This window comes from Sapajus apella, unplaced genomic scaffold (assembly GCF_009761245.1).
Source record: "Sapajus apella isolate SASKATOON/1434 unplaced genomic scaffold, GSC_monkey_1.0 scaffold28, whole genome shotgun sequence".
Classification (NCBI taxonomy): Eukaryota; Metazoa; Chordata; class Mammalia; order Primates; family Cebidae; genus Sapajus; species Sapajus apella.
Window position 1 is genome coordinate 11,947,921 of NW_022436968.1, and position 10,779 is coordinate 11,958,699.

Consider the following 10,779-nt stretch of genomic DNA (forward strand, 5'->3'; position numbering starts at 1 on the left):
ACCAATCCTATCAACTCCTTGACTTTAGCCCAGTGGAACTGATTTGGATTTCCAAAACTCTTAAGATAATAAATATGAAGTGTTTTAAGCCACTACATTTGTGGTAATTCATTACAATGGCAAGAGTAAACTAATACAGCATCTCATTTGGACAGGAAGTAAATTCCAAAAAGATAGCTCTAAGATCTAGACTGGCTAGTTCATAATAAGGTTAAATATTATTGCATTTCATTATAAGCATTTAAGTTCTATTTATTTATTTATTTTTTGAGATGGAGTTTCGCTTTTGTTACCCAGGCTGGTGCACAGTGGTGCAATCTTGGCTCGCTGCCACCTCCACCTCCCAGGTTTAAGCAATTCTCCTGTCCCAACCTTCCGAGTACAGCTGGGATTACAGGCACCCACCACCATGCCCAGCTAATATTTTGTATTTTTGACCACTTGAGGTCGAGATCACTTGAGATCAAGATTACCTGAGGTCGAGAGTTTGAGACCAGCCTGACCAATAGGCTGATAGAGTTTTACCATGTTGGCAAGGCTGGTCCTGAACTCCTGACCTCAGAGGATCCACCCGCCTCAGCCTCCCAAAGTGCTGGGATTACAATAAGTTCTATTTAATTTTCTAAAGGTATCTACATTTGTTATTTTGACTAAAACATAAAATATTGCCCCCACCATAATTAGAGACCACTCAATGGTACCACAGCTAATCTGACATGAGATTAAATAAAACTTTGGTGACTAGCTAAAAATAAGATTATCCTAGATTATCCAAATAGGCCCAATACAACCAACAAGGTCCTTAAAAGGGGAAGAGGGAAGGAAAAGAACGATGTAGAAAGACTCACTCACTGGACATTGCTGGCTCTGAAGATGGTAGAGGGACATAAGCCAAAGAATATGGGCAGCCTCTAAAAGTTGGAAAAGGAAAAAATAAATTCTCCTCTAGAGCCTCCAGAAAGGAATGCAGTCCTGCTAACATCTTGATTTTAGTCCACTGAGGCCTATTTTAGACTTCTGGCCTCCACAACTGTAGCACAATAAATTTGCATTGTTTTAAGGCATTAATTTGTGATAATATGGTTCATCAACAAGAAGAAACTACTATAGTCTAGAATAAGATTAGTATTTATTCAGTATTATTAAAGAAAAATCATGCCTTGCCAAGTTGGATGCAAATACTCCAAACCTCTTATTTGGTAGTAGACACAGGTGTTGGAATGTCATTGTCTGAAAACACTATATACGTATATTAGTTACCTGTGGATGCTGTAACAAATTACCACAAACTGAATGGCTTCAAATAGAAATTTATTCTCTCACAAGTTCTGGAGGCCTGAAATCCTAAATTATGTTGTTGGCAACGTGGCATGCTTGCTGGAGACTCTAAGGAAGAATCCACTGCTTGCCTCCTCCACTTTCTGGTGACTGATGGCATGCTTTGGAAACAACACTCCAATCTCTGCCCCCTTCTAAACATCACTTTCTCTCTCCTCTATATGTTTCTCTTCCTATTCTGTTTCGAATTTCTTTCCACCTCTTACCTACAGGACCCCTGTGATTGGATTTAGGTGCCATCCAGGCAATCCAGGATTCTCTCCCCTTCCCTCGTTAACTTTTTAGATGCTTCTTGAGCGCCTCACCTCTGGAAATTCTTAACTTAATCAAATGTTACAGTCACAGGTTCCGGTGATTAGGATATGGACATACTGTATTGTTTTGGAAGCCACCATTCAACTTTCTACAGCTTATATCCATCAATACATTCAGTCAACAAACATTTACTGAGGCCCCTTGCACCCAGCTCTGAAATGGGTAAACACTGAAGACATATGAAAAATCTGTCCTGAAGGAGTTCATAATCAAGTAATAAAGACAGATGAGGGCCGAGCAGAGAGAGCTTTAAAAGGAGCACATGTAAGGAGCAACTAACCCAAACAAGAAAAAGAAGTCCCTTTTAGGCTTCGCTTCCAAAAATACTATCAAAACTCTGAGGTCCAGGCATCAACAAAACCAGCCATAAAGTACAACTTTCACTTAATATCACACTTAACCTGTTAACAATATGCTAACACAATAAGGATTCTAGTTAATTAACTAACGACCTACCATTTGGGAAGAGAGCTGATATATAAGTGAAAGAACTTCTCAAAAAAAAAAAAATTTAAGAAAAAATATAAAGGAAGAAGAAAAGCAGAAGAAAACTTAAATAGCAGCAGGAAAAAATATTGAGCAATGAGGAAGGGGAAAGTAGAGCAAACTACAATGTTCTTTACCAGGGCAGTAATATACCATGACTAAGAGTTCCTTACATTCTTTAATGCAGATTTCTGATTTTAACTTATGACCAAGGTTTTCCTGCACCAGAAATGATATTCTAAAAGAGATCTTAACATCAGTTACAGAATGTTAAAAAAAAACAAAAACAAAAACAAAAAATAACCCACCAGCCTCCTTATTGGATGCAAAAAAAAAAAAAAAAAAAACTAAGCACAAAATGGCAGTCATGCCATTATATTCCATGACATCTCTTTATAAAAGTTGCTGATCTCAGAAAGCTAAGATTTACTAATCATCCAAAAAAACTTCACTTAACACTAAATACAGAAGCTAAAAAAAAATAGCTCTAAATGAAAAATCTAGGTTTTCCCCTTAATTTTCTTGTAAATTCCCTTTTCCTATTTCTTGCCTATCACTGGGCATGCATAATAGGTCTCCACATCTTGTCACCTTTTCAAAACAATTCTTCGTTACTTATGCCCCGTTAAGACTTTCTATATGTAAAATCCTTAAACTCAAAGTAAAAGCAGCAGTGGCTCCCAGTGGCCAATTCATGATAGGTATATTTTTCCTATCACAGCTCTTGTATTTTCATAAATGGTTCCTAAATTACAAAACCTCACAGAAGTTATTATATTAGAAAAAAAAAAAAAGTTGGCCAGGCACGGTGGTTCACATCTGTAATCCCAGCACTTTGGGAGGCCAAGGAGGGCGGATCACCTGAGGTCAAGAGTTTGAGAACAGCCTGACCAACATAGAGAAACCCTATCTCTACTAAAAATACAAAATAATTAGCCAGGCATGGCGGCACATGCCTGTAATCCCAGCTACTCGGGAGGCTGAGGCAGGAGAATCGCTTGAACCTGGGAGGTGGAGGCTACAGTAAGCCAAGATCACGCCATTGCACTCCAGCCTGGGCAACAAGAGTGAACCTCCATCTAAAAAAAAAAAAAAAAAAACCATAAGTTAACAAAATAATATTTATTAACTTTAATCCTATGCTTTTCCACTTCACAGCAATAAGAAAATTAAAACGTTTACTTTTCAGTCAACTAAGAGACCCACTAAAACGTAAAACATTACTTAACATTATGTGTTTTTCCATTTCTTTTTAATTTTTTTTGAGAAAAGTTCTCACTGTCACCCAGGCTGCAGTGCAGTGGTGCAATCATAGCTCCCTGCAGCCTTAAACTCCCTGGCTCAAGCAGTCCTCCCATCTTGACCTCCCATAGTGCTGGAATTATAGGCATGTGACACCAAGCCACACCCAGCCCTGTTTTTAGATTTTCAGTGTCCCTGGGATCACTTACTGACTCAATTACTTATTTTTCTGGAAACAAGGTCTCACTCCGTCACCCAGGTTGGAATGCAATGGTGTGATTATTGCTCACTGCAGCCTCAACTTCCCAGGCTCAAGTGATCCTCCTACCCCAGCCTCTGAGTAGCTGGGACAACAGGTATGTGCCACCATGCCAGGCTAATTTTTTAATTTTTTTGTGGAGACAGGCATCTCACTATGTAAGCCAGGCTGGTCTCAAACTCGTGGCCTCAAGTGATCCATCTACCTCAGTCTCCCAAAGTGCTGGGATTACAGGCGTGAGCCAGTGGCACCTGGCATGACTCAAATAACTGAATAGTCACTATCTCTGTGTATAACAAAGCATCATCATCCACCTATTTGTTACAGTTTGATCAGCTTAAAGCTGTTAAAAACTTAACATTCAACCTCAGTTATGTAGCTGAAAAGACTAGGGTGACATTCTAGATGTTTCACTATGACATACATGATAGACTTCTAACAAGGCCTCCAAGATTTGTTTTTTTGTTGGTTTTTTTGTTTGTTTTTTTTTTTTGTCGAGACAAAGTCTCACTCTGTCACCTAGACTGGAGTACAGTGGCTTGATCTCAGCTCACTCCAACCTCTGCCTCCCAAGTTCAAGTGATCCTCCCACCTCAGCCTCCCAAGTAGCTAGGATTACAAGAATGTACCATCATGCCTGGCTTATTTTTATATTTTTACTAGAGACAGGGTTTCCCCATGTTGGCCAGGCTAGTCTCAAACTCCTGGCCTCAAGTGATCTGCCCTCCTTGGCCTCCTAAAATGCTGGGATTACTGGTGTGAGGCACTGCACCCGGCCTAAAGAGGCCTCCAAGATACCTGTCCTCTGGTTTGACTGGTTGGTAATCCAATCAACCACCAACTGCCGATTAACTTAGGGTTACTACTCAGCTGACTTTAGAATAAGTAACTATCTTAGATTATCCTCATAGGCCTGATATAATCAAATGAGCCCTTAGCAGCAGCAGAAGGCAGAAAAGTAAAGTTAGAGAGATGGAAGTGTAACAAAGGAGTTGATCTGCCATTGCTATATCTGAAGATGGAAGATGGAGAGCCATGAGTCAAGGAGTGAGGGCAGCCTCTAGAAGTTAGTTAAGAACCTTAAGGTAACAGCCAGCAAGGAAAGAGGGACCTTATTCATTCCTATAACCACATGAAACTAAATTTTGCCAACAATTTGAAGGAGCTTGGAAGCAGATTCATACCCAGGGCCTCCAGAGAGAAACACAGAACTGTTGACACTTAGCTCTAAGCAAAGGCCCAGATATCTGATCTCTAGAAAACAGAAGACAATACATGTGTTGTTTTAAACCACTAAGTTTGTGGTAATTTGTTATGGCAACTACAGAAACAATACAGATTCTGGTACCACAAGTCAGGTACTGCTGTTAACACACAGCTAAAAATGTGGAAATGGCTTTAGAAATCAGGCAGTGGGTAGCGGCTGGAAGAATTCTGAGCATCGTGATAGAAAATGCCTAAGGCCTTGAATAACCTTTTACTAGAAATTTAGACTTTAAAGACACTGCCAATGAGTGCTCACAGACTGCTTGAAGAAATTCAGACTTGGAGGATTCAAAGAATATAATCCGTATTGGGTGTTCCTTTTGTTATCCATTCTGACAACACAGACCTTACCCAGAGTATTTAATACATCTTATGTAATTATTAATTTGGTTAGGTTTTTTCTTTTTTTTTCTTTTAAATATTTTTATTAATTTACTTTTTTTAGAGATAGGGTCTTGTTCTGTCACCCAGGCTAGAGTGCAGTGACAACAATCAGCTCACTGCAGCCTTGAATTCCTGAGTTCAAGCAATCCTCCTGCCTCAGCCTTCCGAGTAGCTGCACATTCCACTATGTCTGGCCTGATTTGCTTAGATTTAAATCTACTGTCTTGCTATTGTTTCTTATGTTCCATCTTTCCCTGTTATTGTATTCTTTTCCTTCTTGTCGGCCTTCTTTTTATGTCACTATCATCTCTCCCTAGATTGCTACAAGTAGCCTCTTGTCTCCTTGCTTCTAGGCTAATTTTTACTCCCAAATTAGTTGAACCCAGCAACAGTCTCATCCTTATTGTCTTCCACATTTTCTGGGTAAATATCAATTATGACAATAACCTATAAGCCCTGTAATATGTTTGTCCCCATTACCTCTCCTCTCTGACCTCATTTTCTACTATTCTCCCGCTCACTTATTCCCTTTCAGTCACACTCACCTCTTATTCTTCCTTGAACACGCCAGACATACTCCTACCTCAGGACCTTTGTGATTGCTGTTCCCCCAGTCTGGAATACTATTCCCTGCCTCTCTCACTTACAGGCTTTTCAGTAAATTTTACTTGTCTCCTAACTGTTAGTGGTAGGTAGAATAATTTGGGTAGGTCCCCAAACGATGCCCACAACCTAATCCCTGGAGCCCGTAGGGGAATTAAGGTTGCAGGTAGAATTAAGGCTGCTAATCAATGACCTTAACATACAAATATTATCCTAGATTATCTAAAAGGGTCCAATGTATTCACAAGCATCTTTAAAACAGAGAGGGAGATGTGACTACAGAAGAATGATCAAAGAGTTACAAAGTTGGTTACTGTGAAGATGGAGGAAGAGAACAAGCCAAGAAATGTAAGCAGCCTCTAGAAATGGAAAAGGAAAGAAAACAGATTATTGCCTAGAGCCTCTATAAATGAACACAGCCCTACCAATGCCTAGATTTTAGCCTACCAAGACCCATTTCAAACTTCTGACCTCCAGAAATGTAAGATAATGAATTTTGTATTGTTTAAGCCACTTTTATGTTTGTGGTAGTTATGGTAGCAGTGGAAAACCAATACATTACCCCATTTAAAACTCTAAGTCTTCACTCCCTTTTCCCCTTTGCTGCTTAATTTTTTCCTCCACAAAATGCAATACCTTCTAACAAACTTTATAATTTACTTGTTTTGATTATAAATGTAAATTCTGCAAATCAACGTAAGTTCCATAAAAGCAGGGATTATCTATTTTGTTTGCTATTTCCCAGAGTACATAGATGCTCAAATATTTGTTGAATGAACATTCAGTGGAATTATACACATCTGACTACATATGAAGAACTGTGCTAAGGATAATGATGATGATTTTAAAGCCATTAATCTTAAAGAAAAACTAGGTATATAATCAGTAGCATTCAATGGCATTTAGATTTAGAACTATGCATTAACATCTCTCAAAACACCTTCATTGGCCAGGCGCGGTGGCCAATGAAGGTCTGTAATCCCAGCACTTTGGGAGGCCAAGGCGGGTGGATCACGAGGTCAAGAGATCGAGACCATCCTGGTCAACATGGTGAAACCCCGTCTCTACTAAAAATACAAAACATTAGCTGGGCATGGTGGCGCGTGCCTGTAATCCCAGCTACTGAGGAGGTTGAGGCAGGAGAATTGCCTGAACCCAGGAGGCGGAGGTTGCAGTGAGCCGAGATCGCGCCATTGCACTCCAGCCTGGGTAACAAGAGTGAAACTCCGTCTCAAAAAAAAAAAACCTTCATTATTCAGTGTCTTCACTATTCCTTTTCATCCCAATTGCAACAACTTTTTTATTGACAAGTTGTAATAACTAAGGAAACACTTCAAACATCGATTAAGTATATAATTAAAAAAAAAAACCATTCTGAATATTCACCCCATCATACATTTAGGGTGATCTGATTCAGAAAAGAATCAATACACAAAGTTTTTCCTTCCTGAAAGTAGTTATGGAGATTTCAGAAAATCTCCAAGTTTGAAATATAAAATAAAAAATTTTGGCAACTACCAACAAACGTCTTACATTATTTTCATTCCAACAGAGAAGTCTTTGGTGTTAGACAGAGTGGTTAAGTCTGTGATCACACCACTGCACTCCAGCCTGGGTAACAGAGCCAGACCCTGTCTCAAAAAAAAAAAAAAAACATCACTTACCTGTTCCAGGAGTAGATGTAACTCCAACCAGAGGACTCTGCATTACTGAAATGTTTGGCTACACAAAAACAGAAGAAAGTGTTATGGTAAAAAGGCAAAACATAAATACAGTAAGTGTTAAAAGCCTTCATTCAATGGATAACTGAATTTTTATCAGGTGCTGGAGGTGCCTCTAATTACCTCACAGTACGAAGGCACTCTTTTTTTCCATGTAACAGTATCAACCTAAAATATACTAGACCGCTTAGTATTTGTTTAAAATAAGAAAAGTCATATGTTTAAAAAAAAAAGGACATTATCTTCTATAAAAGGTGACACAGTAACTGTTTGTTTTAGTTTCTAATGTACAATAAGTAAAATAAAGAGACAGTGGTAGTTTTTAAAATGACCCAAGTTCACACAGAAAAACAGAAGGGTGACAGAATTTGATTTTCAAAGATGCTTAGAAACCATGAAATACGATATATTCAAATCAGTCTAAACAATAAAAGACAGCATATCCCTACCACTACCAGTAGAAAGTTCCAAAACTGGTAAATTATCCATTTTAGTCCCTTAAAAATATAAGAAAATTAAGGATTAAAACAGTGAAAAAATCCTTCTAAAACAAAGACAACTTCTAATCAATAAATGAGAACAGACTCTCTCTAGAACTCAATTTTTTAAAACAGATTCTAATCAAACTAAGGAAATCTAAAATAGCTTCATCTAGCAACCAGAACTAAATGCTGCGAGAATGTTAGGAGAGATATAAAATTTATTATTCAATTATTAATGCCAATTCTTTCATGATTAGGAAAAGGTTGAGCAAAGTCCAGGGGGCATAACTAATTTGGGCTCTAATCCAGCAATAATATTCTTACCAACTTTCAAATCAAAAACATTCTCTATAAATTATGACCCAGGAGTATTTCAAACATTTTGAATGTAGCAATAACTGTAAGCCTTTATCTGTATCATTGGAGAAGTAATGAAATCTTGCACAAATTTAGGAGCCAGTGGCTCTCATAATTTTTTAATTTTTATAATTTTATTTATTTTTGAGACAGAGTCTCACTCTGTCACCCAGTCTGAGTGCAGTAACATGATCACAGCTCACTGCAGCCTCAGCTTCCCAGGCTCAAGGAATCATTCCACCTCAGCCTTCTGAGTAGCTGGGACTACACATCACCACACCCAGTCAGGTTTGGCTTTTGTTGTTGTTGTTGTTTTGTATTTTTAGTAGAGACAGAGTTTCGCCATGTAGCCCAGGCTGATCTCAACCTCATGGGCTCAAGTGATCTGCCCAAGTTCACACCTGTAATCCCAGCACTTTGCAAGGCCAAGGGAGGTGGATTACTTGAGCTCAGGAGTTCAAGACCAGCCTGGGCAACAGGACAAATCCCATCTCTACAAAAAAACACAAAAATTAGCCAGGCATGGCGGCACATGTCTGTAATACCAGCTACTAGGGAGCTGAGGTGGGAGGATCACTTGAGCCCAGGAGGTCAATGCTACAGTAGGGCATGAGCATGCCACTGCACTCCAGCCTGGGTGATAGAGCAAGACCCTGTTTCAAAAAATAATATCAAATAAAAATACATAAAAATCAAGCAATCGCCCACCTTGGCCTTCCAAATTACTGGGATTACAGGCATGCACCAACACGCCCAGCCCTCATACCAAACTAAACACAAGCTTTACTTATCAACCTTTAAAAGTCCATTCCAGACCAGGATATCTATCCATTAGAAACAACAAATACATGTAATTTTACATTTTCTAGTAGGCATATTTAAAAAGTACAAATGGGTGAAATTTAGTAATAGCTTATTTAGCCAAACGCATCCAAGACATTATCATTTCAATATGTAATCAGCATTTAAAAATTAATAAGAGGCCGGGTTCGGTGGCTCATGCCTGTAATCCCAGCCCTTTGGGAGGCCAAGGCGGGTGGATTACAGGTCAAGAGTTGGAAACCAGATTGGCCAAGATGGTGATTCCCCCCATTTCTACTAAAAACACAAAAATTAGCCAGGTGTGGTGGTAGGCGCCTGTAATCCCAGCTACTCAGGAGGCTGAAGCAGAGAACTGTTTGAACCCGAGAGGTGGAGGTTATAGTGAGCCGAGATCGTGCCACTGCACTCCAGCCTGGGTGACAGAGCAAGACTTTGTATCAAAAAATAAAAAATAAAAATAAATTAATAAGATACCTTACATTCTTTCTAAGTCTTCAAACTCTGGTGTGTATTTTATACTTAAAGTATATCTCAATTAAGACTAGCTATATTTCAAATATCAATAGCCACACTTAGCTAGTGGCTACTTTTGGACAGGAAGGCAGGTCTAGAAGTGTTGGAAAGAAACAGTAATCTGTTTAACACAGTGAATGAATTTTGCCTTACTTGACAAGTAAGCCTAGTATGCCAGACATGTCAAGCCTAAAAATATCACAAATCCACTGAAAAATCCTTTCTAATATTCTTCAACTCTCAAACAACCTTACTAAATACGATTTAGGGAAAGGCATAAAACATATATCTAAGGTAAAGAGCAGACATATCTTTATATTAAAAACTTATCAATTTAGCTGACAAACTTTGTTTACACATCCTACTAAGCACAATAGTAATAGGAAAGAACACTTGTGTCTGTGAAGCTACTAAATTTTCTACTTAAAAGAAAGTCGGCCAGGCATAGTGGCTCACACTTATTATCTAGCGTTTTGAGAGATCAAGGTAGAAGGATCACTTGAAGCCAGGAGAGCAAGACCTCATCTCTACAAAAAATAATACAATTAGCCGGGCATAGCAGCACATGCCTATATCCCAACTAATAGGACAGCTGAGGGAGGAGGATTGGTTGAACCTAGGAGTTCAGGCTGCAGAGTTATGACTGTACCACTGCACTCTAACCTGGGCAACAGAGCAGGACACTGCTGGGGACCCTAAAAAAAGAAGAATATAAAGAGAAGTCCATACTACTTCTCAGCTGACAAGTGTCCTACATCTAGATGAAACTCTAAATTTTCATTTGTTCTTTCACATAATTTTTAAATACTAAATATAAAACTTTATGACTTAAACTACATTCTACATGTATACTACGTAGATTGGAGGCATGGGCAGATGGATAAGGCATACCTATAAAAACCTGAGAATTACCTATGAGAGAAAACAATCGAGTTTTACACTGTTAAGCACAGTTCATGATCAACAGAATTTTTTTTTTTTTTTTTTTTTT

The 10,779-nt window shown here is 38.7% G+C and overlaps 1 protein-coding gene and 1 long non-coding RNA gene across 4 annotated transcripts in view; both read right to left on the bottom strand.

The window, feature by feature from the left end:
• The window catches only part of NUP35 (nucleoporin 35), a 35,065-nt gene that overhangs the window by 16,305 nt on the left and 7,981 nt on the right, over positions 1-10,779 (bottom strand). For all 3 annotated transcript variants that reach the window (XM_032292737.1, XM_032292735.1, XM_032292738.1), the window contains exon 4: positions 7,558-7,615. In XM_032292737.1, coding sequence (XP_032148628.1) covers positions 7,558-7,615 — 58 coding nt within the window. The remainder of the gene's footprint in view (positions 1-7,557; positions 7,616-10,779) is intronic.
• Positions 5,544-7,551, bottom strand: LOC116561065. The gene is made up of 2 exons (XR_004273273.1): positions 7,140-7,551; positions 5,544-6,833 (listed from the first exon to the last, which is right to left on the bottom strand). It is a non-coding gene; the product is annotated as an uncharacterized LOC116561065 (long non-coding RNA).